General features: G+C 41.0%; 1 protein-coding gene across 3 annotated transcripts in view; it reads right to left on the minus strand.

The window, feature by feature from the left end:
• LOC143996967 (cytidine monophosphate-N-acetylneuraminic acid hydroxylase-like) overlaps positions 1-26,380 on the minus strand; it is a 399,676-nt gene that overhangs the window by 222,189 nt on the left and 151,107 nt on the right. For all 3 annotated transcript variants that reach the window (XM_077492297.1, XM_077492296.1, XM_077492298.1), the window contains exon 4: positions 10,143-10,252. In XM_077492297.1, the coding sequence (XP_077348423.1) occupies positions 10,143-10,252 (110 nt within the window). The remainder of the gene's footprint in view (positions 1-10,142; positions 10,253-26,380) is intronic.

Below are 26,380 nucleotides of genomic sequence, written 5' to 3' on the forward strand. Positions count from 1 at the left end.
TGTCAAAGGGGTGGGTTGGAGTATATGTGGGTGTACATTTTAGGGCGAATGAGTGGTAATGGATTGGGTAGGATAAGGAAGTAGATTGGAAGGTATTAAGTGATATTTGTGTTAGTATAGTAAGTGTTTGCGTGTTCTTATTTTTTATTTTTTTATTTTTTTTCTTTATGGGAAATGTAAGGTTTTGCTCCTTTAATGTAAGAGGTCTAAACTCCCCCTCTAAAAGAAATCAAATATTGAATTTTATGAATAAACAGAAAATTGATATAGTGCTATTTCAAGAAACACACTTTCGATCAGATCACATACCTAAAATAAATAATAGAAATTATAGTGTGTGGATACATGATACATTTCCTTACTCTAAATCAAAAGGTGTATCGATTGCGTTTCATAGGGATATACCAGTCCAAATAATAGAAAAATATAAAGGTAAGGATGGGAGGTTATTAATAATAAAACTTAAGCTGTATGGAAAAATATTTACAATAATAAATTTGTACCTTCCTAATTATGGGCAAATAGAGACTGGAATAAAAGCCCTATCAGACGCAATGGAGAAAGCTGAGGGAATAGTAATTGTGGGAGGCGATTTTAATTTCCTGATGGATATAAAAAGGGACACTACAAATATTAATATGCAAAAAAAAAAGAATAACATTAAAATAAAGGAATTTAAAAATGTCTTGAGAAAATACCAGCTAACTGATATATGCAGGGCCCAACATCAAATGGAGAAGAATTATACATACTATTCAAATATTCACAACTCATACCACAGATTAGATTATTTTTTTGTAAATAGGGAAGGTTTAATAATGAAGCCAATATCAGAGATAGGGGGATTTCTATGGTCAGATCACGCCCCAATAGAGCTAGAGTTTGCAGTAATTGCGACAAAGAAAAGGAGTGGGATATGGAGATTGAATGATAATCTAATCAAAGATAATAAATGTGAGGTAGAGATAAAACAAACTATAAAATAATTTTTATTAACTCATGAAGGAGATGAAAAATCATTCCCAATTCAATGGGAAACATTAAAATGTGTATTGTGGGGAATATTCATCAAGCATGGAGCAAGAAGAAAAAAAGAAAAAATATTGAAACAATCTCAATTGGAAACAGAGATTAGAGAATTAGAGGAGATACACAAGAGGAGTATGAAACCGTTTGACAGAATAAGATTAAAGGAAAAACAAATGGAAATGCAATCAATGCTTGATGAAGAGTCCCTACAGATAAGAGACAAAAATAGAACACAGTGGTATAAGTTCGGAAATAAATCAGGGAAAGTGTTGGCCCGAACATTAAAAAAGCAGCAACCCTTAAGTTACATAGAAAAAATTGTAAAACCAAATAGGGAAATGACATATGACCCAGTGGAAATATCTGAAACTTTTCATACTTATTACTCCAAGTTATATAATATAAAAGAAAATCAGGAATATAAGGAGAAAGGGAATAAGGGTGAGGCGATACGAAACTATATACGGGAAACAGCGGTACCCATGTTCTCAATAGAAAAAATTGAGGATCTGGAGCGTGAAATCTCAATAGAAGAAATAGAGCATGCAATCGCAGAACTTGCACTGGGAAAGAGTCCAGGCCCGGATGGATATACCGCTAGATTCTATAAGACATTTAAGAGTTTAATCACGCCTATTCTTAAGAAAACATATAACTCTATCTCTCAAACACAGCCATTTGCAGTACAGAGCATGGAGGCCCATATCGTAATAATATTAAAGCCTGAAAAGGATCAATCAATTTGTAAAAACTATAGACCTATATCTTTGACAAACATAGATATAAGAATATACTCTAAGATAATAGCGAGACGAATAACAGAAATTATATCAGATCATATAAATTTGGACCAAACGGGTTTTATGAAGGGTAGAGAAACAAGGGATAACATTATCAAGACATGTACACTGATGGAATACGCTCAGAGAAATGCCATCCCTGCCTGCCTTCTGGCTATAGATGCCGAGAAGGCTTTTGATAGGGTGGGATGGCAATTCTTGGAGGAAGTATTGAGGCAAATAGGAATGGGACCTAAAATGCTAGATAGGATCACTGCATTATATAAAAATTCAAGAGCAAAAGTTAGGACAAAGGGGATGTTGTCAGATTATATAAAGGTATCAAATGGGACTAGACAGGGGTGTCCCCTATCCCCACTTCTGTACGTCATGATAATGGAACATCTTATGGAAGCTATAAGGGGAAATACGGATATAAAAGGGATAGAGGTTAAAGGTAAAGAATATAAGACTGCTGCATATGCAGATGATCTTTTATTATATATAACTAACCCTATAATTACAATACCAAATGTAATAAAAGAACTGGAAAGATTTGGGCAATTGAGCAACTTTAAAGTTAATTATGATAAATCTGAAGTAATGAACATCTCATTGGAAGAAGGAATGCAAAAGATAATACTAAATGATTTCCCATTTAAATGGAAACAAGACGCGATTAAGTATCTTGGAATATATATTCCAAGTGACTTAAAACTTCTACAGGACATGAACTATAATAAAGCAATTTATAAGGTAAAAAAACTTTTAGGAAAATATGATAAAATAACTTATTCCTGGTTAGGGAAAATAAATATTCTAAAGATGGTGATACTACCAATTATGCTATATATTTTTCAAACTGTCCCTATTATACCATCAGGAAAGATTATGAAGGATTTAAGAGAAGCTGCAGAAAGTTTTATATGGTCGCATAAGGTTCCTAAAATAGGAAGAGAATTATTAATAAGAACAAAAAAAATGGAGGACTGGCAATGCCTGACTTCTCCAAATACCTCCAAGCAGCGTCAATAATGAGAATTATAGATTGGCAGCATAATGCAAAAAATAAACAATGGGTAAAGTTAGAAGAAGATATAATAGGGGCTAGAATAAAACATCAACCATGGATAAAATCTAATTTAAGACCAGAAGAAAAGGAGTTACCCATTTTTGTAAAAACAACATTAAAAATTTGGGATGATATAATAAAAAAAGGAAATCTCTCCTCAATGAGTGGCCCTATGACCCCATTATTTGCCAACCCCGAATTTAGACCAGCACTAAAAAGCAAAACATTTCTTAAATGGAATATGGAGGAGCATGAGCGAATAATACAAATCCTGATAGATGGGAGAATGCCAACGTTTCAGGAAATGGGACATGAATATAATAATAAATGGCTGCAATACTCTCAGTTGAAAGCATATATAGATCCATTAATGATAAGTATTAATAGACAATTAACTGTATTCGAGCAAATATTATTAAATAAGGATAAAGCGAATAAAAAAACTTTCTAAGATATACAATCTATTACTCCCTTATGGTGATATTAAAAAAATAGCAGCAGTGAAAAAATGGGAGGAGGAAATAGGGAATGTGTTGACAGAGAAGGAATGGGAAGGGATATATGGAAGAATACATAAACTATCGGTAGCAATCAAGGACCAAGAAAAAAACTATAAAGTTGCAATAAGATGGTATAGAAGCCCAGTAGTAATGAATAGAATAAATAAAAGGAACCCTGAAACCTGTTGGAGATGCAAAATACAAAAGGGTACTTTAGAACACATATGGTATAGCTGTTACAAGTTAAGAGATTTTTGGGGTAAGATAACAGAAATATATCAGCGAGTGACAGGTACTAGGAAAAAGATAGATATAATGATAGTACTATTCTCTCTCACACCTAAATCATTAACCACTTAAGGACCGCCGTATTGCCATTGTACGTCATCACAATGGCACAGGCAGGCACAAGCACGTAGATGTACGTGCCTGCCTTCCAGCGGGTGGGGGGTCCGATCGGACCCCCTCCCGCTGGATACGGCGGTCCGTTTCCCTCCAGCAGCGATCCGTGATGAGGGGATGGCCGTTGGTTTCTGGCCACCCCCTCTGGATCGCTCCTGACCAATGACGTACTTCCTCCCACTGTGTATTGTTTACACAGGAAGGAGGAAGTGATGTCATTCTCCTCGGGGCGGTCTTTTTGACCGGACTACGAGGAGAAGACACAAAGTAAGTGCACCAAAACACTACACTGACACATAGGTACACATAGGTACACAAACCCCCCCCCCCCCCGATCGCCCCCCGATCCCCACCCCCCTCCCCCCCCAGTCACAGTGTCACTGATTGCATTGATCATTTCTTTACTGATCAATGCATTCAGTGTCAGTTGTAACAGTTAAAACTGTCTGGGCAGTTAGTGTTAGGTCCAGGGTAGCCCCCTATCACCCCCAATAAAGATTTAACCCCCTGATTGCCCCTAGAGTTAACCCTTTCACCCCCTTTTGCCAGTGTCACTAAGCGATAATTTTTCTGATCGCTGCATCAGTGTCGCTACTGTCGCTAGGTAGCTAGTTATTTTATTAGGTTCACCGCCAGGTTTTTATATCGCTAGGTACCCCAATATACTACCCAATAATGGTTTTAACCCCCTGATTGCTCCTAGTTAACCCTTTCATCCCCTTTTGCCAGTGTCACTAAGCGATCATTTTTCTGATCGCTGCATCAGTGTTGCTACTGTCGCTAGGTAGCTAGTTATTTTTTTAGGTTCACCGCCAGGTTTTTATATCGCTAGGTACCCTGATATACTACCCTATAATGGTTTTAACCCCCTGATTGCTCCTAGTTAACCCTTTCACCCCCTTTTGCCAGTGTCACTAAGCGATCATTTTTCTGATCGCTGCATTAGTGTCGCTACTGTCGCTAGGTAGCTAGTTATTTTTTTAGGTTCACCGCCAGGTTTTTATATCGCTAGGTACCCCGATATACTACCCAATAATGGTTTTAACCCCCTGATTGCCCCTAGTTAACCCTTTCACCCCCTTTTGCCAGTGTCACTAAGCGATCATTTTTCTGATCGCTGCATCAGTGTCGCTACTGTCGCTAGGTAGCTAGTTATTTTTTTAGGTTCACCGCCAGGTATTTATAGCGCTAGGTACCCCGATATACTACCCAATAATGGTTTTAACCCCCTGATTGCCCCTAGTTAACCCTTTCACCCCCTTTTGCCACTGTCACTAAGCGATCATTTTTCTGATCGCTGCATCAGTGTCGCTAGGTAACTCGTTTTTTTTTTAGGTTCACCGCCAGGTTTTTATAGCACTAGGTACCCCGATATACTACCCAATAATGGTTTTAACCCCCTGATTGCCCCTAGTTAACCCTTTCACCCCCTTTTGCCAGTGTCACTAAGCGATCGTTTTTTCTGATCGCTGCATTAGTGTCACTAGTGTCGTTAGGTAGCTAGTTATTTTTTTAATTTCACCGCCAGGTTTTTATAGCGTTAGGTACCCCCATATACTACCCAATAATGGTTTTAACCCCCTGATTGCCCCTAGTTAACCCTTTCACCAGCGATCACAGTATAAGTGTCACTGGTGACGCTGGTTAGCCAGTTAGTTATTTAGGTTCCCCGGCAGGTTTTTATATAGTGCCAGGGACCCCCATATACTACCTAATAAAAATTTGAACCCCCTGATTGCCCCTAGTTAACCCTTTCACCACTGATCACCGTATAAGTGTTACGGGTGACTCTGGTTAGTTTGCTTTTTATAGCATCGGGGCACCCACCATTTATTACCCAATAAAGGTTTAACCCCCTGATCACCCGGCGGGTGATATCAATTAGGTTTTAGGGTCAGGGTCTGCGTCGCCCCAGGCAGCGCTAGGTTAGTGCCAGTACCGCTAACACCCACACGCAAAGCATAAACCTCCTGTAGTGGTATAGAATCTGAACAGATCAATATCTGATCTGATCAGATCTATACTAGCGTCCCCAGCAGTTCAGGGTTCCAAAAAAACGCATTGTTAGCGGGATCAGCCCAGATACCTGCTAGCACCTGCGTTTTGCCCCTCTGCCCAGCCCACCCAAGTGCAGTATCGATCGATCACTGTCACTTACAAAACACTAAACACATAACTGCAGCGATCGCAGAGTCAGGCCTGATCCCTGCGATCGCTAACAGTTTTTTTGGTAGCATTTTATATTTAAATCCGGAAGGCAGTGCTTGGTTTTTGGGGTCCCGTACGTGGCTAGGCTCCCAAAAAGTCCCCCACATGTGGTATCCCCGTACTCGGGAGAAGCAGCAGAATTTATTTTGGGGTGTAATTTGACTTATGCCCATAGCATGTGTGAGCAATATATCATTTAGTGACAACTTTGTGCAAAAAAAAAAAAGTTGGTAATATTCCCGCAACTTGTGGCAAAATATAAAATATTCCATGGACTCAACATGCCTCTCAGTAAATAGCATGGGGTGTCTACTTTCCAAAATGGGGTCATTTTGGGGGGTTTTGTGCTATTTTGGCATTTTATGGCCTTCTAAACTGTGATAGGTAGTGAGGAGTCAACTCAAAAATTTGCACCCTTAGAAATCCTGAAGGTGGTAATTGGTTTTCGGGGTGCCGTGCGCGACTAGACTCCCAAAAAGTCCCACACATGTGATATCCCCATACTCGGGAGAAGTAGCGGAATATATTTTGGCGTGCAATTCCACATATAACCATGGCATGTGTGAGCAATATATCATTTAGTGACAACTTTTTGTAAAAAAAAAATTTTTTTTTTTTTTTGTCATTATTCAATCCCTTGGGACAAAAAAAAAATATTCAATGGTCTCAACATGGCCCTCAGCAAATAGCTTGGGTGTCTACTTTCCAAAATGGGGTCATTTGGGGGGGTTTTGTGCCATCTTGGCATTTTATGGCCTTCAAAACTGTGATAGGTAGTGATAGGTAGTGAGGAGTAAAATAAAAAATGTATGCCCTTAGAAATCCTGAAGGCGGTGCTTGGATTTCGGGGTCCCATACGCGGCTAGGCTCCCAAAAAGTCCCACACATGTGGTATCCCTGTACTCAGGAGAAGCAGCAGAATGTATTTTGGGGTGTCATTTCACATATGCCCATAGCATGTGTGAGCAATATATCATTTAGTGACAACTTTGTGCAAAAAAAAAAAGTTTGTAATATTCCCGCAACTTGTGGCAAAATATAAAATATTCCATGGACTCAGCATGCCTCTCAGTAAATAGCTTGGGGTGTCTACTTTCCAAAATGGGGTAATTTTGGGGGGTTTTGTGCTATTTTGGCATTTTATGGCCTTCGAAACTGTGATAGGTAGTGAGGAGTCAAATCAAAAATTTGCACCCTTAGAAATCCTGAAGGTGGTGATTGGTTTTCGGGGTGCCGTGCGCGACTAGACTCCCAAAAAGTCCCACACATGTGGTATCCCCATACTCGGGAGAAGTAGTGGAATATATTTTGGGGTGCAATTCCACATATAACCATGGCATGTGTGAGCAATATATCATTTAGTGACAACTTTTTGTAAAAAATTTTTATTTTTTTTTGTCATTATTCAATCCCTTAGGACAAAAAAAATAAATATTCAATGGGCTCAACATACCCATCAGCAATTTCCTTGGGGTGTCTACTTTCCAAAATGGGGTCATTTGGGGGGGGGTTTGTACTGCCCTGCCATTTTAGCACCTCAAGAAATGAGATAGGCAGTCATAAATTAAAAGCTGTGTAAATTCCAGAAAATGTACTCTAGTTTGTAGACGCTATAACTTTTGCGCAAACCAAAAAATATACGCTTATTGACATTTTTTTTACTAAAGACATGTGGCTGAATAAATTTTGCCCTCAATGTATGACTAAAATTTAGTTTATTCGATTTTTCTTATAACAAAAAGAAGAAAATATATATTTTTTTCCAAATTTTCGCTCTTTTTCCATTTATATCGCAAAAAATAAAAATCGCAGAGGCAATCAAATACCATCAAAAGAAAGCTCTATTTGTGGGAAGAAAAGAACGCAAATTTCGTTTGGGTGCAATATTGCATGACCGCGCAATTACCAGTTAAAGCAGCGCAGTGCGAAATTGGAAAAAGACCTCTGGTCCTTAAGGTGTTTATTGGTCCGGGGCTGAAGTGGTTAACACAGAAAGAGATAGAGTTTTTGCACTGTATGACTACAGCTGCAAAAGTTGTAATAGCGCGAAAATGGAAAAAGGAAAATGCTCCATTAATAATAGAGTGGAAATGTGAAATGAGTGAAACACACTATATGGAGAAGCAAATAAGAGAAGAAGGATATGTGGAGGATCAGATTTCAAAGCATTGGAAAAAGTGGGAGGAGTTTTGCACCTCAGGGAACCTTAAGGAATATTTGTAAGTGAGGAAGTGAGGAGCGATGGGGTAGGTGGGAGGGATGAGGGCTGATATATATATATATATATATATATATATATATATATATATATATATATATATATATATATATATATATATATATATATATACAGTGGTGTGAAAAAGTGTTTGCCCCCTTCCTCATTTCCTGTTCCTTTGCATGTTTGTCACACTTAAGTGTTTCGGAACATCAAACCAATTTAAACAATAGTCAAGGACAACACAAGTAAACACAAAATGCAATTTGTAAATGAAGGTGTTTATTATTAAAAGGTGAAAAAAAATCCAAACCATCATGGCCCTGTGTGAAAAAGTGATTGCCCCCCTTGTTAAAACATACTATAACTGTGGTTGTCCACACCGGAGTTCAATTTCTCTAGCCACACCCAGGCCTGATTATTGCCACACCTGTTCACAATCAAGGCATCACTTAAATAGGAGCTGCTTGACACAGTAAGGTCCACCAGAAGATCCTTAAAAGCTACACATCATGCCGAGACCCAAAGAAATTCAGGAACAATTGAGAAAGAAAGTAATTGAGATCTATCAGTCTGGAAAGGGTTATAAAGCCATTTCCAAAGCTTTGGGAATCCAGCGAACCACAGTGAGAGCCATTATCCACAAATGGCGAAGACATGGAACAGTGGTGAACCTTCCCAGGAGTGGCCGGCCGCCCAAAATTACCCCAAGAGCGCAGCGACGACTCATCCAAGAGGTCACAAAAGACCCCACAACAACGTCCAAGGAACTGCAGGCCTCACTTGCCTCAGTTAAGGTCAGCGTTCACGCCTCCACCATCAGGAAAAGACTGGGCAAAAATGGCCTGCATGGCAGAGTTCCAAGGAGAAAACCACTGCTGAGCAAAAAGAACATCAAAGCTCGTCTCAATTTCTCCACAACACATCTTGATGATCCCCAAGACTTTTGGGACAACATTCTGTGGACCGATGAGACAAAAGTGGAACTCTTTGGAAGGTGTGTGTCCAAGTATATCTGGCGTAGAAGGAACACTGCATTTCATAAAAAGAACATTATACCAACAGTAAAATATGGTGGTGGTAGTGTGATGGTCTGGGGCTGTTTTGCTGCTTCAGGACCTGGAAGACTTGCCGTGATAAAAGGAACTATGAATTCTGCTGTCTACCAAGAGATCCTGAAGGAGAATGTCCGACCATCTGTTCGTGTACTCAAGCTGAAACGAACTTGGGTTCTGCAGCAGGACAATGATCCTAAACACACCAGCAAGTCCACCACCGAATGGCTGAAGAAAAACAAAATGAAGACTTTGGAGTGGCCTAACCAAAGTCCTGACCTAAATCCTATTGAGATGTTGTGGTATGACCTTAAAAAGGCAGTTCATGCTCGAAAACCCTCTAATGTAACTGAATTAGGACAATTCTGCAAAGATGAGTGGGCCAAAATTCCTCCAGGACGCTGTAAAAGCCTCATTGCACGTTATCGCAAACGCTTGGTTGCAGTTGTTGCTGCTAAGGGTGGCCCAACCAGTTATTAGGTTTAGGGGGCAATCACTTTTTCACACAGGGCCATGATGGTTTGGATTTTTTTTCACCTTTAATAATAAACACCTTCATTTACAAATTGCATTTTGTGTTTACTTGTGTTGTCCTTGACTATTGTTTAAATTGGTTTGATGTTCCGAAACACTTAAGTGTGACAAACATGCAAAGGAACAGGAAATGAGGAAGGGGGCAAACACTTTTTCACACCACTGTATATATATATATATACATATATATAATTTTTTTTTTTTTTTTTTTTTTTAGAAATATGTAGTAGTTGATGGATGTTAGGTATGTTGATGGATGTTTTGTATGTTTTATAATTATAAAGAAATAATAAAGAAAGATTTGAAACAAAAATGTTATTCATTCTTTTAAATTGACAAGCATACCTGTAACTCCCCTACTTCCAAGTCTACTGGAATCTTTGGATCAGAGTCCCAGGGATTTGGAGGATCCAGTTCCACAAGGGAAATACTGTTGTCTTCATTTTTTTCAATGACTGCACAAAAATGTATAATAATTAATATTTAAATGTAAATCCAAGTGAACACGTGATACATTGTGATTGTTAAACTTATCGAAGAACATACAATTTATAATTATGTGTTTCTTCAACTCCTTGTGCATATGCCCTAGCTCATTCACAGTTATTAAATAGCACAATGAAAAATACTTTTGAAATTAAATTGTCTCTTTGCAACGTGTTCCCAGCAGCAGAGTCAGTTTGGTAACCTGTTTTTTCTCTACAGCGCTTAGGTAGTACAGTTTGGTTATAGTCTGGGAACAGTCTGCTTTCTCTGCTTGTCAGCATGTTCCCCATCAGCGCATGTGTGTGTAACATACCGAATGGGCAATTTGGGCTGGCCCTTCATACACTAAGAGATAATATCCTATAAACAGCTAGATTGTTTAGTCCTGGAAAAGCAGTAAGCCTTGAATAATATAGTTTTAGCATCTATAGGAAACTTGGGGATAGTAATGTTTTCCTGATGTTTGATAGAAACAATTGAGTACTGTCTGGGATACTTTTTTATTTGCACTAACATACAATTTTTCAGGACAAGCTTTCAGGGAATTAGTACTGCTTGGACCTTGAAGAAGGGAGCATACCCCGAAAGCTTGTCCTGAAAAATTGTATGTTAGTGCAAATAAAAAAGGTATCACGAACAGTACTCAATTGTTTCTGTCGCAAGTGCACTAATGCGGCTACAATCACCTCAAGCATGATGTGTGATAGAAAATCCACTCACCTCTGCGCCAAATGTAATATCCAATCCCTACTGATTGAGACATCTACTTCTTTAGAAGCAGTGATGACTAATATACCTCTTTCTCTTATATATGTATAAAATAATCACGTACAGTGATTTCCATATAACAGCTCAAAAAAAGTAATCTTTTAAGAATATATTTACTACTTGACTAGATTATAGTTGTATTCTGAGTTGAACCAACGTCAAGTCGGTTACTGTGGAACTTTAGTGCAAAAATAATTTTTTCAAGATATGACCAGAGGGAAGCAATATTGAAATGTGCCTAAAATTTTTCCTAAAATGCTAGACTTCCAGATGCGGATCCCTTTCTCTCTTTGCTGCACACATGTAACAGAAACATCCTTCCCAGCATTAGATGACACATTCGATTCCAGCTAAATCATAAAGTGGTTGTTAAGCCACTTTGTTGCCTCCTTCTATCCTCTGTGGTTAAGAATATAAGGAGCCCCAGTGTGTGTGCATTATAAAAATAATGCCGCTATATACCCGATTTCAGACCCACGCTCGGCGCTAAAATGACCGGCCGCCACTCCCCTCCTTGATTTGACAGATACAGCAGGAGGGGCCGAGAATCCCCCACTGATGTCAGTCAGGAGAAAAGGAGGAGAGAAGTGGCCGGTCACGTGAGCGCCGATTGACGCTCTGAAATCAGGTATGTAGCGGCATTATTTTTATAAAGCACACACGTTGGGGCTCCTTACATGATTAAACACAAAGAATGAAAGGAGAAAAGTAATGTTATTTCAGCAACAGGAGCAGAGGGGCGGGCACTGTCAGGAGCTGACAGGCAGGGAGGGAGAGAAAGACACAGGAAAGACAGGAGAGCTGCAGCTGAAGGAGGCACATAAACTGACCACGGTGTCAGGACTCAGAAGCCATGATAATCTGTGGTCAGTTGATGGGGGAGGGCACAGCCAGGCAGGATCAACCAGGTATTTCAGGTGAAACAAGGGGCCAAATTGCATATCACAAGCACTGTGCTGTATAAGCATGCTTTAAAGGGACAAGATACTTTTTTTTTCTAGGGTAACAAACACTTTAACCACTTCAGCCCCAGAAGGTTTTACCCCCTTTCTGACCAGAACACTTTTTACAATTTGGCACTGCGTTGTTTAACTGGTAATTGCGCAGTCATGCAATGCTGTACCCAAAGTAAATTTACCTCCTTTTTCCCCATAAATAGAGCTTTCTTTTGGTGCTATTTGATCACCTCTGTGGCTATTATTTTTTACGCTATAAACAAAAAAAGAGTGACAATTTTGAAGAAAAAAAACAATATTTTTTAACTTTTTGCTATAATAAGTATCCCCAAAAATGTTTTTAAAAAACACATTTCTTCATGAGTTTAGGTCAAAATATATTCTTCTACATATTTTTGCAATAAGCGTATATTGATTGGTTTGTGCAAAAGTTATAGTGTCTACAAACTATGGGAAAGATTTATGGCATTTTTTTAGTGCTATTGCGAAATTGCGAGGGACAGATCGGACACTTTTGACACATTTTTGGGACCATTGACATTTATACAGCGGTCAGTGCTATAGAATACTGTGTAAATATCACTGAAAGGGAGGAGGTTAACACTAGGGGGCAATCAAGGGATTAAATGTGTGTTTCCTCAGTGTGTTATAACTGTATGGGGATAGGACTGAGTAGAAGAGGAGACATATCGCTGTTCCTACTTACTAGGAACAAACAACATGTCTCCTCCCCTCTGACAGCACAGGAATTTGTGTGTTTACACACAAAATTCCCGTGCCGACACGTTTGCGTGAAGTCGGTGGTGATCCTGACCACCAGCCACGTGCATCGGGCCCCCAGCCATGCAGCGGACATGCCCACAACCCTCTGGCAGCTCTTAAAGGAAACCCCGTACGGGTAGGGGGTTTCATGCAGGAGTGCCATTCTGCCCTCGTGAATAGAAGTTAGCTGGCCAGGAACAGGTTAAAGCAGATATCTGTGCAGACTATCTTGAGGCACTTTTGTTGTGGTTTATGAAGTTGCAGACTATAGCAGCTTGTAGCTTCCAATTGTGATGTGATTAAGTATGATATGTTACGTTTTACATTTTACATTTTATGTGATAGCTCTGTGAACTCCCACTGGACACTTTTACCAACAGGTAAGCTTATAATAAATCATGCTCTGAAAAAATGGCATACCTATGCCGATCCTTTCAGAGCTCTCTGCTGCGGCCCGAGACTCTCACGCGCATGCGTGGGAGTGATTTAATCACAGCTTTTCCATTCAGACGGCCAGACTGTGAACCCAGAAGGAAAACTGGTTGAAGATGGAAGCCCTGTCAGTGGTAACAGCACACCGCTGGGGGGCTTCATTCTAAGAAAAGTCTTTCATAATGTGTTAGTATGTGATGCTTTTTCTCTTAATTTATCTGTGAAATAATAAGCCAACGTTCATGCCACAAAATTAGGTTTCTAATCAACCTGAATGGGAAACTATGCTGTTATTTAGTCAAATAAGTTTTAAAGTTTACTTGGAATATGTTTATTAACTTATTTTTAAAATTCATGTACATAGATGATATTTTCTGTTTCTGGCATGGAACATAAAAATGCTTAATTAAATTCAAGGAATTGCTTGATTGTTGACACCCTAGTGTTATGTTGACATTCCATTATAGTCGCACATTAGTAAACGTTTGGATGGCCTGGTAACACACAGAGATTATAGACTTGTGACAGATGTTTACAACTGACTGGCCATAATACCTATTTCAATCATTTCAGCTGTCATCCTAAACTAGAAAATGCATTTCCTGGAGAAAATGTGTGTTAATGCTGAATAGTGCTAAAATGCTAATAATGCTGAAAAGTCTTAAAAAGCTTAATATTTTAAAAAGTAGAAATAGTAGAAAAAAGTTGAAGAAGAGCACACATCAGCGGAAAGAGCTGAACATTTTAAAGGTTGAATGGCTTTAATAGCTGAAAGTATGCAGAAGTTACGCAGAGCCAATTAACGTACGAATAATAAAATTAAAAAGATGGTGATGATGATGATTAACTAGAAAATGCATTTCCTGGAGAAAATGCGTGGGAATGCTGAATAGCATCAAAACTGCCCCATCATATTGCCCCCATCAAAACTGCCCATCATATTCCTCTATTATAAATCAGTACATGGTGTGTCTGTGCTCCACCCCACTGCCCATCACTGTGTATAAGAAGCTTTGGTAACCATGGAAACAAAACAAACAACAAAAGCCTGGCTGCCCTAAATGTAATGACATTTTCTGAAATTATCACTAAACTTAAACAGCTTTTTCACAAAAACTGTAAAAGATATAGCCAGATAGCTGAATATTTTTTGAACATTTTAAAGTTTGTTTGGCGTCTGTAGGTGAAAGTATGAAGGAGCTGAAACTTTTGGCAGCGGAAGAAGAATTTACGGATTTTAAGCATGCTCTCATTGACTTCAATGTTAAAAAAAGTGTTAAAAAGCTTCATATTTTAAAAAGTATAAAAAGTAGAAAAAAAGTTGAAGAAGAGCACACATCGGCAGAAAGAGCTGAACATTTTAAAAATGTAATGGCTTTAATAGCTGAAAGTATGCAGAAGTTACGCAGAGCCAAAAAACTTACGGAATAATACAATTAAAAAGATGATGATGATGATTAATAAATAAAAAAACTAATAACAATATTGAATTGTTATTGTTATTGAATTGCTGAAGCATTCCCACTAATAAATAAAAAAACCGAATAACAATAGTGGAACTGCTGAAGCATTCCCACTAATTCTTTATGAAGGAACCATCTCTAGTCATCTGATGAGCAATATCTTGAGCAAGCTGTGAGGGTGTTGAAGGATTTTGTGAAAGGGGATATGACCGTGAGAATTTGCAAACCGCTCTAGATAAGTCTCTGTCCTGTAGCGGGGACTCTTTGCTTAAAGTGGTTGTAAGCCTCAGACATGAAAAATGAACAAAGCACATCCCTCTATAGTGTGTACTACTTGATCACCTCTATGACTAAGCCCCGGTGGGTGGGGCGAAACATGTCAGAGGGCATGGCGTGTGGAGTGGTGCAAGGCTGGGGCCAGCTTATACATGCTAACCACATAGCCTGGATAGGGTTTAGCCACATTTTTTTTTCATGTATGCTATACACTACTGGATGGTGAAATTTTTCACCAGCACCCCATTCCTGAGAACCAGAGGGTCTATATATACTTTCTTTTTTGCTTCGAGTGGCACTACAAGTATTAGCACATCATTTTGGCTCAAAACAAACTATGTAAAGGGAGATTAAACTTGGAGATAAAGTTTAACAATCTAAAGCAGAACTGTAGCTAACACTTTTTAAGCTGTTATAGCATTGGCTTTTTTTCTTTTAGGGTAAAGGTTTTATATAAATCAATATAAGCTGGCCATTGTAAACATTCCTGTCAGTGTTAAATGGTGTGCCTCAACCCTCTAACTGCTAATTTTGCTGGATAGCTTGTTCTGTTAAAGGAAGTTGAAAAACAACCCTAATGGCAGGCGAAAATAAAGGAAAAAAGCTTAAAGAAGGAAAAGGAAATAAGAAAAATAAGAAAAGTAATGCAGCCACCAAATGTAATAAATCTAAAAATTGGTAAGCTGCAATATATAACATTATATTTTTTTGGGGGTTTAATACTGCTTTAGGTGTAGGAATAGGTGTCATGGATCCACAGTAATGTCTGTCTGTCAGCTTACCTCTCCATGCTCTCCATGTGTTCAACTTGAGAGACCAGCCATCCTTCACCTGGCTGCTTAAGTAATCTCTCCTCAAAGCATGGCTCCACCCTAGGCCCTTTCAGGGAACACTATATTAACATGTGCACTGCAAGCCAGCCCTGCTGGTTAATATTGTGTCTGGCTTCCGTGTGCTCATTGCTGTGTGTTCTACATCTATATCTAGTTACCTTTCTTGGCTTGTTCTTGACTGTCCTTATCTGCTTCATATCCTGACCTTGGCATGTTCCTTGACTATCCTTACCTGCTTGTTGCCCCCAATTTTGGCTATCTCCTGACTATCCGATGCTGTCGCAGTCTGTTGCTTCCTCTCTACCTTCCTGTACTCTACCGTGAGCGTGAGCTGGGAGGCCCTGGGGGTTGCAACCTGGAGCCAGACTGCAGATATATCCATCCCCACCACCAGGGGCCTCTGGTGAACACCTGCTGGCTCTTAGATTCTGCACCCTGGGAAATCTCATGCTCTAGATCCCAGTGTGATTGTGTTGGTGCTCCAGAATACCTGCTCTCCTGAATCACCTAGAGCTCCATCCGCAGCAGTCAGCTGTATGGTCCCCTACCATACGATGCACTCCTGACCCCAACGGGGTACATCTGTCACCTGGACTCTTTGCAGTCCCACCCTTGTCTCCCTCACCTCCCATGCCTACTGGTACCGAGTTGGTCTGTGAAGATGAACCCATGCACTTGTCTCTCTGCGGATGAGAGAGCCCTTAGGAGAAGGGAAAGATTGTGCCTTTATTATGGCCAGGCAGGTCACTATTTGAAGTCTTGTCCTACCCATTCAAGGAACGCCCGAACCTTGAGGTCCTGTCACAGACAGACCTTAGGTGGCGTTGTTTTGTCCTCAGTTATCCAGAAGGATAAGCCCCTGGTTTTGGTTACCCTTTCTTGTGCTGAGTCGAGATACAGGCTCTAATCGGCTCTGGGGCTGCAGGCCTTTTCATTGATGCTGCCTTTGTATCTAAGCATTCGATTCCGCTGCAGCTGCATGACACTCCACTTGCCATTGAGGCTCTTGACAGAAGACCTTTACAGCCTGCCCATGTGACTCATGAGACAGTTCCGTTGTCCATGGCCGTAGGGCTCTTAACCATGAGATAATCCAATTCCAAGTTATTTCCTCACCTAAGTTTCCGCTGGTTATTGGTTGTCCTTGTTTACAGAGGCACAACCCCTCTTTTGAATGGTTCCGTGCTGAGGTTCTCTCCTGGGCTCCACAATGCAGTAAGACATGCTTCCAGAAGGTAGCCAAGGTCTTGTGCACTTCTTCACTCTCCTCTCTGACGGAGGAGTACTGCGATTTTAGTGATGTCTTTGACAAAGGTCAAGCCGGTAGACACCAGTCTTATGATTGACCTTTAACTTGGTGCCATAGCCCCTCGTGGCCGGGTTTACCTTTTGTTGGTCTTGGAGAATAAGGCCATGGAGGAGTATGTTGCAGATGCACTTTCTCTAGGTTTCATCCACAAATTCTCGTCTCCTGCTGGTGCTGGTTTCTTCTTTGTGAAGAAGAAGAGTGGTGAACTGAGACCTTGTATTGATTATAGGGGTCTCAATCCTTTCACAATTAAGAATGCATATCCGATTCTGTTGATTATGGAGTTATTTGACCGCCTCAAGGGAGCAATGGTTTTCACAAAGCTTGATTTGAGAGGGGCATACAATCTCGTGAGGATTAAGGAAGGCGACGAGTGAAAAACGGCATTTAATTCAAGAACAGGCCATTATGAGTACCTTGTAATGCATCGTGAACAGGTTAAATTCCTCAGTTATGTCATTTCCACTGCTAGTTTTTCAATGTACCCAAAGAAACTTTTAGCAGTCCTACAGTGCCCCGGGTTTACGTCCTCTGCAGCATTTTCTTGGCTTTACCAACTATTAATGGAAGTTTATTCGCAACTTCTTGTCAAGCCCGACTGATATGGCCAGAAAGGATGGTAAGCAACAGAGTTGGCCTCCGGAGTCCATTAAGGCCTTTGAGAGTCTCAAGGCTGCCTTTGTTTCTGCTCCTGTGTTGGCACATCCTGATCCTATGTTACCTTTTATCCTTGAGGTTGATGCTTTTGAGACTGGAGGTGGCGGCCCTTCTGTCTCAACTTCCTACCTCCTGAGAGCGCTATGCATCCCTGTGGCTACTTTTCCAAGAAATTGTAAGCAGCAGAGTGAAATTACGAGATTGGTGACAGAGAGCTATTAGTGATCATTTTAGCCCTGAAAGAATGGAGACATCGCCTCGAAGGTGCCACTGTGCAAGCGTTTAGTTCCCGGTTCTTGTGATTCCTCCTGATCGTATTCTGGCTACGGTTTGCACCAGTCTCACTTCTCCTTTGGTTGACAAAATTCTTGCTGCTCAGGTCCATGCTCCTCCAGAGAGTCTCTGTACTGCCGTGCTCCAGACTTACCATTCTTTCAAGGCTGCTGGTCACCCTAGGAAGAATCAACTCTCAACTTTTGGGCCATTTCCCAACAATTCTGGTGGCCTAGTCTACCTGATGTAATCGCCTTCGTAGCTGCCTGTTCCATGTGTGCTCAGAGTAAGACTCCACAACACCTTCCAGTGGGCCTCCTACAACCCATACCCAATGGAGAGAGGTCCCTGGACCCACCTGTCTATAGATTTCATTGTGGAGTTACTCAACTCCCAGAGCAACACAGTTATCCTTATGGTGGTTGACCGGTTCTCGAAAATGTCCCATTGTATTCCACTTAAGAAGTTGCCCACTTCTAAGTAACTGGCTTACATTTTTGCTCGGAGATCTTTCGCTTACATTGGCGCCTACATGGGCTACCCAAGGTCATTTTCTCGGACAGGGGTAGTCAGTTTGTGTCCGGGTTCTGGCGACCCTTTTGTGCACAGTTGGGAATTCAGCTTGCTTTCTCCTTTGTGTATCACCTGCAGGGTAATGGGGCCGCATAATGAGCCAGTCAGTCCTTGGAGCAATTCCTACATTGCTATATTTCTGACCATCATAACAACTGGTCAGACCTCTTACCGTGGGCGGAGTTTGCTAACAATAGTGCCTTGAATTCTGCTTCCCAATTGTCCCCGTATATGGCGAACTATGGTTTGCAACCTTCCATGTTGCCTGACTCATTTGTTCCACAGAGTATTCCTGCTTTAGAGGAGCATCTCTGTGCTCTTCGTTACACTTGGGCACAAGTCCAGGAGGCTTTGTAACATGCGAATGATAGGTACAGACTCCATACTGACCGCAGACGCCTGCCTGCGCCTTCCTACCAGGTTGGGACAGGGTCTGGCTGTCATCCCGCAAACCTCCGACTTTGTGTTCCCGCTCTGAAGTTCGCACCTCGGTTTATTGGGCCTTTCCATATTCTTTGCAGGAATAACCCAGTGGCTTCCGCATTAGACCTCCCTTCTAATAATCGTATGTCTCCTTATTAAAACCTTTGGTCTGCAACCGCTTTACCACCTCAGTGTTTCAGCCTCACCCTGTAAAGGTTGAGAACCATGAGGAGCATGAAGTACAGTCCATTGTTGACTCCCGTAGGTTCTGTGGGCACATATAGTACCTGGTGCATTGGAAAGGATATGGTCTGGAGGAAAGCTCTTGGGTCTCATCCTTGGACGTACATGCCCCTGCCCTCCTACGTGATTTCCATAGACATTTTTCCCTCAAGCCTGGTGGTCCTTTGAGGGTGAGGGGTCATTGAGGAGGGGGTACTCTCAGGGCTGGGCTCCGCCCTTCCTTTTCAAAGCTGGCCGCTCAGCTGTTGGTTAATTGCTAGCTCCTATCTCTCCACAGTGACTCACCTGTTGATGATATATTGCTCATCAGTACTGTCTACTTAAGCGGTCCAGTCCAGATGATCTCTGCCTTTGCCTTGGTTGTATCTCTAGAGATGCTCTCCTCTGTTCCTGTTAAAGACTTGCTTAGCTAACATTCCTTCTGGCTTCAGATCCTGCTTGCTGTTCTACTACGCTCATCTCTGGCTCCCTGATGTTTTGGCTTGTCTGACTATCCGTTCTGGTTCCTGAAATCTGGCTATATTTATAACTGTAGTTCTGTCTCAGTCTGATTCATGGCTTTTGACAAGTTTCCCCACTGGAGCCATCAGTATCTCCTCCCTTCTGAGTATCCCCATGGGAAGCTGCTTGTTATGGGGGCACTTATGCAGGCTCAATTCCTAGGTGGGCTCTGCAGGGCAATAGCTTGGCCCTGCCCCCCCTTCCACTGCCTCCTCCCAGGATTTGATTGGCAGCAGGAGGAGCCAACAGCTCCTATTGCTGTCCTTTAGTCTGTGAGGAGAAAGAGAGCAGGGCTGCTGCTCTTGGGCACAGTGCTGGATCGGCATTGGGCTTAGGTAAGTATTTAGGGAGGACCCACCCATGTTTGCATATACATGTTGTCTCAATTTTTGTGACACATTGATCCATGCAGACATTACTGGCACTGAGGGGAATGACGCTGCAGGTATGAACTGGCTGCAATTGCTCCAGGCGCTGTCCCTGTGGACCCTGTTTGCAATATAACTTTGTTAGAACTATGAACGTTTGTGAAAACCATGGGTGGACCATTACCTCCCCGCTGACTTGGATAAAACGTTATTATCCCCTTGACTACCCTAAGCACACATCATACGTGATCCCATGTAGGGTCGTCTTGATTCCTTCCCTTCCCCCAACAGCCCCCCCCCCACCTTCTGTTCACCATTTATTTTCCTTATTTTGTAGCATCTTTCTTCTTCTCTTCCCTGGCTCCTCCTACCTACAGGCTCCCCTTCTTAGTGATTTTTCATCATCCAGGATGCTACCCAATATCATGCCAGCCACATTTTATTCCAGGCTAGTTCAGGACACGACTTATGGAATGGTAGCTTATCTCCCGTCTGCATTATCAGGTCCCTTGGAGTCCCTTCCTCATGTTATTAGGTATTTTATATCCCTCGTGACCTATACTACACGGTATCAGCCACTGGTTCGGACACCATGAGGGTGTGCAATTTTATGATCTCGATAGGCACTAGTGACAATTCTTACTATTATATACCTCATTGTATTGTAGTTGTCAAATGTTTAACTCCACTGTTACTTTTATTATTATTATTATTATTCACGATTTATATAGCACCAACAATTTATGCAACGCTTTACAATGTAGAGGGGGGACAGCACAATTACAGTACAGTTCAATAGAGAAGGGACAGGAGGGCACTTTTATGCACTTTTGGGCTGTGTCCCTATTATTTTGATGCTTTTTTGTGCATCCTGTTCCCCTTCTCTTTGAAGTTAAGTATCCTGTGCCTTTATCCTTTATCTTTGCCTTTTTTCTTTAGTAAAATACTTGAACAAGGAAAATATTTTTCACTTTCCCATAAAATTAGTAAATTTCCTATGCACATCTGTCATGTTACCACTTCCAATCTAATCTGTCTCTTCAAATGCACATGTGGTTTAACCTGTGTTGCTCAAACCCCACTGGAAATGATAAAATGTTTTGGCAAAATTCATATCAATGTCACCTGGTTCTCCCCTCCTTGGCACAGTGTTGGTACAGTTTTTTAAAAGAATGCAGAGACAGCTTCTTAATGCATCTCAACCCACAACGCATTTCTGGGTATGGGAACTGCAGACAAATTGCATGGTGCAAAAGCGATTTGGCTGTGGCCACGTTTTTCTTATCTAATATCAGGGAAGAACCAAGAGAGATAAAAATGATTCTGCCCTGAGCAGAAATTCATATTTCGGTGTTTACACTTCAGGTGTGGCTGTAACAGAATGGGAATGGCAGCTCTGAAACATTAGAGCTTCAAATTCATGCATTGACATCAGAGCTGAAAGTTTTTTTTTCTTTTTTTTACAACTTGACCGCTTCAGATGTGGATCCCACATGTCAGCTTGACAGCAAGTTTATATCTGTGCTGATGATATTTGAGGCATCACCCTTACTAAACATATGAAATTACACCTTAATGGTCACAATTTCTTAATGGTCACAAAGTCCAACCATGCAATATAACAAAAAAGACCTGTAAAATGGAGTATACATATTTGTCTTTAAAAATTATAAAGCTGTGGTCTTTGTTTAGAACCTTATTACCTAAAGACCAAAAATTCCACAGTAACAATATTCCATTAAAAACTCTGACCCGTCCTTCATCCTATACTATATACGGTAAATACATATACAAATCATATTCATTCCATATTCATTCCAAACATTTAACACTACATCAAAAAGGTACCTCTACAAGATAATATACCAACGTATACTTATCAAATTAGTGTGACAACCTAATTTCCATTAAAAGCCAATAGTTTTGGACAGCAATGGTAGCCCTCCAAAATATAATAGGGTCACTTGTTTTGTTGTAATTTTAAAGGAAACCAAGCCACATGTAGATCTTGAAATAGATAACGGATATTGAAAAACCACATAGGCTTATGGATCTTTTGAATGCAGCTTCCAAAAAGTATTCACCAAAATGGTTGCATTTCAATATACAGTATGTGGGTTTAAAAAAACAGACTTGTTATCCCGGAAATAAATAAATAAATAGTAAAGAAAAAAATGGCCATCTGTATGCCCAGTTATAACACTGCAAATTCCTATTTATAGCAACAAGAGCATCTTTATGGGATGGAAACAAAAATACCAAAACTTTAAATTGTCTATATTCTGCTAAGGTGTGAGATGTATTAAAGTTGTTGTTAACCAACTGTCCCTGATCATTTTGTGAGTACAGACTTTAACTGCTTCCACTACAAAGCCAAGTCCACAGTTTGCTATAAGCAAGAACTTCTGCTTCAGCTTTTCAGAAAGGAGTTAATTGTCCTTAAAGCAGAGTTCCACCCAAAAGTGGTACTTCTACTCATTTATCTCCTCTCCCCCTCCGGTGCCACAATTGACATCTTTTGGGAGGGGAGGGGGGACAGGATATCTGTCTTTGACAGGTATCCTGTTCCCACTTCTGGGAGTCTGGGCCGCAGCCCGCGATTCCACCGCGGGGCTCCCTCCTCCTCCCTCCTCATCTCCCCGTCGCCGGGCAAGTAGGAGAGAGGAGCGGGGCCTCACGCATGTGCAGTAGGGCTCCTGGTGTGAAGCCGCAAGGCTACACTGCGGGGTACCCTTATCCGCAATAGTGGCGGCAGCACCTGACAGTTGATGGAAACATCAGCTGTGGTCAGGGCCGTCTTTAAGGCAGGGCAAAAGGGGCAGCTGCCCTGGGCCCTGTCATTGTTGTGGGTCCCAAATCAGCTGCTTCATACTTGCCAACTATCCCAGTTTAAATTCCATTGTCCTTTGAAGTTTTAGTCCTGTGGTGTGTCCTGATATCTCAGTGTGAAATGTTGGTACTAATGCTGCCCCAAACAAAAGAACTCGCTGCTCCAGGTGAGACAGGAAGCCTAATGATATCACAGGTGCCCACCTCGGCTCGCCTCCACATATGATCAACACTGAAGAAATGGCTGCACTCCAAAATCCATCAAAATTCTTGTTTAATAAAGAACATCCCAAGTGTTACAGACAGTACAAATGGTAGACGTGTTTCACACACTAACAGGTGTGCTTATTCTAATGCTGCCCCGCTCTGCCTTCTTGTTGTGTACAGATGACTCCCCCGCAAACCCTGTGTTTACATGTAAATACTTGCATTCATATGTAAATAGTGGCGGCATTCATAAAGTAAATAGCTTCGGCAGGTGGTATTGATATATAAATAAAGATGGCATTCATATGTAGCTCATGCCCCCCTGCAGTGAGGAGATGATTTGCTGTAACCTCTAGCAACCAATCAGTGAGCAGTAATACTGTACAGTAATCTCTAGAAACCAATTAAGCAGAAATCATTTGCTGTAACCTCTAGTAACTAATCAGTGAGCCGTAATGTGTGCTGTAACTTCTATCAACCAGTCAGTAAACAGTAATGATATTCTGTAACCACTGGCAACTAATCTCAATTGCTGCTTGATTTGATACAGTAAACTGATTTTAAGTCTAGCTGCTATTTATTGCATATCTCAGAGCAGGTGGGTGAGATTACATTGGGGGGGGGGGGGGGGGGCAAGAAAATTTTTGCCCAGGGTCTAATTAATATTAAAGATGGCCTTGGCTGTGGTGTCAACATCACAGGACTCTAGGACAGGTAAGTGTCCTATTGTTAAAAGCAAGCAGCTGCAGTATGTGTAGCTGCTGCCTTTTAATTTTTTTTTTGGGGGCGAAACACCCCTTTAATCGGTACATAGTTCTATTTTAGGAGTATCCCACTCAATTCCCTCAACCCTATCCAAGTTCTCCAAAAATAAAAAACACCACTCCTAGACTGGTTATTTAGGAAAAGTGTGACTGATGCCGTGTACACACGAGTGGAATGTCCATCAGAAAAAGTCAGACGGGAGCTTTTCATCGTATATTCCGATCCTGTGTATACCCCATCTGACTTTTTACGTTGAAAGTTCTGACAGACCTAGAAAGGGAACATGTTCTAAATTTTTCAGACGGAACCAATTCCTATCGGGAAAACCGCTCGTCTGTATGCTGTTCCGATGTACCAAAAACACTCTGAAGCAAGTATGAGATGGAAGCACTCGGTGTGGTAAAACTAGCATTTGTAATGGAAATAGCACATTCCTCACGCAGCAAATTCTGTGATCTTTTAATGCAGTGTATTCTTTTCTTCTTTATAATGCTATAATAATGAAGTTGTTTTGCTGCTCATATTCACACAAAGTTTTCACAAACTTATTTCTTGATTATTTCTCCTGATCTCATGAATAATATTTTCATTTTTAAAAGCCAGATCTCCATAATAATGTTTGGATTTTTTTTTATAGTCTTTTATTTTTGAAAATTTCATCAAGAAATCCTTTTTTTGGATTATTAAAAAAATATTTTCTAGTGATCTCCATATATAATTTTATTTTTTTGTGTGTCAAGTTACCACAATAACATTATTATCTTGTATTTTTTATTAACCTCAAGGAGGTTGGTGTCCCTTGTTACATAGTTACATAGTAGGTGAGGTTGAAAAAAGACACAAGTCCATCGAGTCCAACCTATGAACACCTGCTTCTTCTGATGTGGTAGCAGGGTGGAAATAAATCTGCGGGGAGGAATACTGGTGAAGGACCATGTGTGGCCTGAGGATACATTGTTGCATAGTTAGTAATGTTGAATAAAGACACCAGTCCATCCAGTTCAACCTGAGTGTGTGAGTTGTTAATTTGACATTGTCTTTTAGAAATGTACCTGCCTACTCACAAAAAAACTGTCCTTTTTTTATAAAAACACATAGGCAAGTATTTTCAGAAAATAAAATCTCCATTTATTCTGGGTAACAAAATAAAAAGGAATCCAACGCTGAAGAAACTTTTGTAATTTGCGAAGCCTTTTGGCCCCCAAGGCACACATCAAGTCTGTTGAAAATAAAATTGGTAGCTTGAGGAGTCCATATAATTTGGAGCACAATCTGGTCCAGGACTCCCAGAAATTAGGACCAGCATCAGATGACATATATGTCCCCAGGCTGTGGTACTACACCAGCCTGCGTCTTCTGTCAGACCAGACTGAAGCTAGGTCATCACTTTCTTCTCTTCGCTGCAGCCTTCCCTCCACGCTTCCCTGCAGCCTTCCTTGAATGAATGAATGAAATACTTGTATAGCGCACAATGCGAACTGAATCGCCTCTAGGCGCTGTGGCGAGCTTTGATCATCTGCTAAAAGAGGAAGGTCTTGAGTTTTTTCCTAAAAGCCAGGTGATTTTCTTCCAGGCGGATGTTGATTGGTAGAGCATTCCATAGCCGAGGCCCTTGGACAGCGAATCTCCGATCCCCCTTGGATTTATACCGGGCTTTGAGCACGAGGAGGAGGTTTTTGTTGGCTGATCGAAGACTGCGGTTTGGCGTGTAATGATTTATTTTCTCCATTAGGTATTGCGGAGCTTCTCTATGCACGCATTTGTGGGTGAGGCAAAGGGTCTTGAACGTGATCCGATTTTTTACGGTTAGCCAATGTAGGCTCCTCAGCGAAGGAGAGATGGATTCCCAGGGTTTTTCCTGTTATAAGCCTTGCCGCCGTGTTTTGGATCAGCTGTAATCGCGCAAGTAGATATTGTGGTAATCCTATGTAAAGCGAGTTTGCGTAGTCCAGTCGTGAATTAATGATTGTTCCAACTACCATTGCTTTGTCATTCTTTGGGATAAAAGGGATGAGTCTGCGAAGCATGCGCAGCAGATGGTGAGATCCACTGACTACTGCTCCTATTTGCGCATCCATTGACATTTGTGCGTCTAAAATAACCCCGAGACTCTTGGCTTTGGTCTTTGGGGAGATAGTCTGCCCAAAGGCGGTTGGTGGAGACCAGGAGGTTTTGGTTGGGGGCTTATGATTTGGGTGTAAGATAAGAAGCTCTGTCTTTGATTCGTTCAGCTGGAGGGAGTTAGTGGTCATCCAGTCCTCTATTGATTTGAGGCAGTTTTCAAGTTGTTGTTGGTGATCTTTTTTTCCATTGACCCGGAAATAAAGTTGCGTGTCGTCAGCGTAAGAGTGGAAGCAGAGATCTGAGCATCTGATGATTTGGAGAAGTGGGTGAATGTAAATGTTGAAGAGAACGGGTGATAAAGGAGAGCCTTGAGGGACTCCGCAGGTGACTGCCCG

The sequence above is a fragment of the Lithobates pipiens genome, unplaced genomic scaffold (assembly GCF_037356315.1).
Source record: "Lithobates pipiens isolate NorthernLeopardFrog02 unplaced genomic scaffold, aLitPip1_a1.2 Scaffold_19, whole genome shotgun sequence".
Taxonomy (NCBI): Eukaryota; Metazoa; Chordata; class Amphibia; order Anura; family Ranidae; genus Lithobates; species Lithobates pipiens.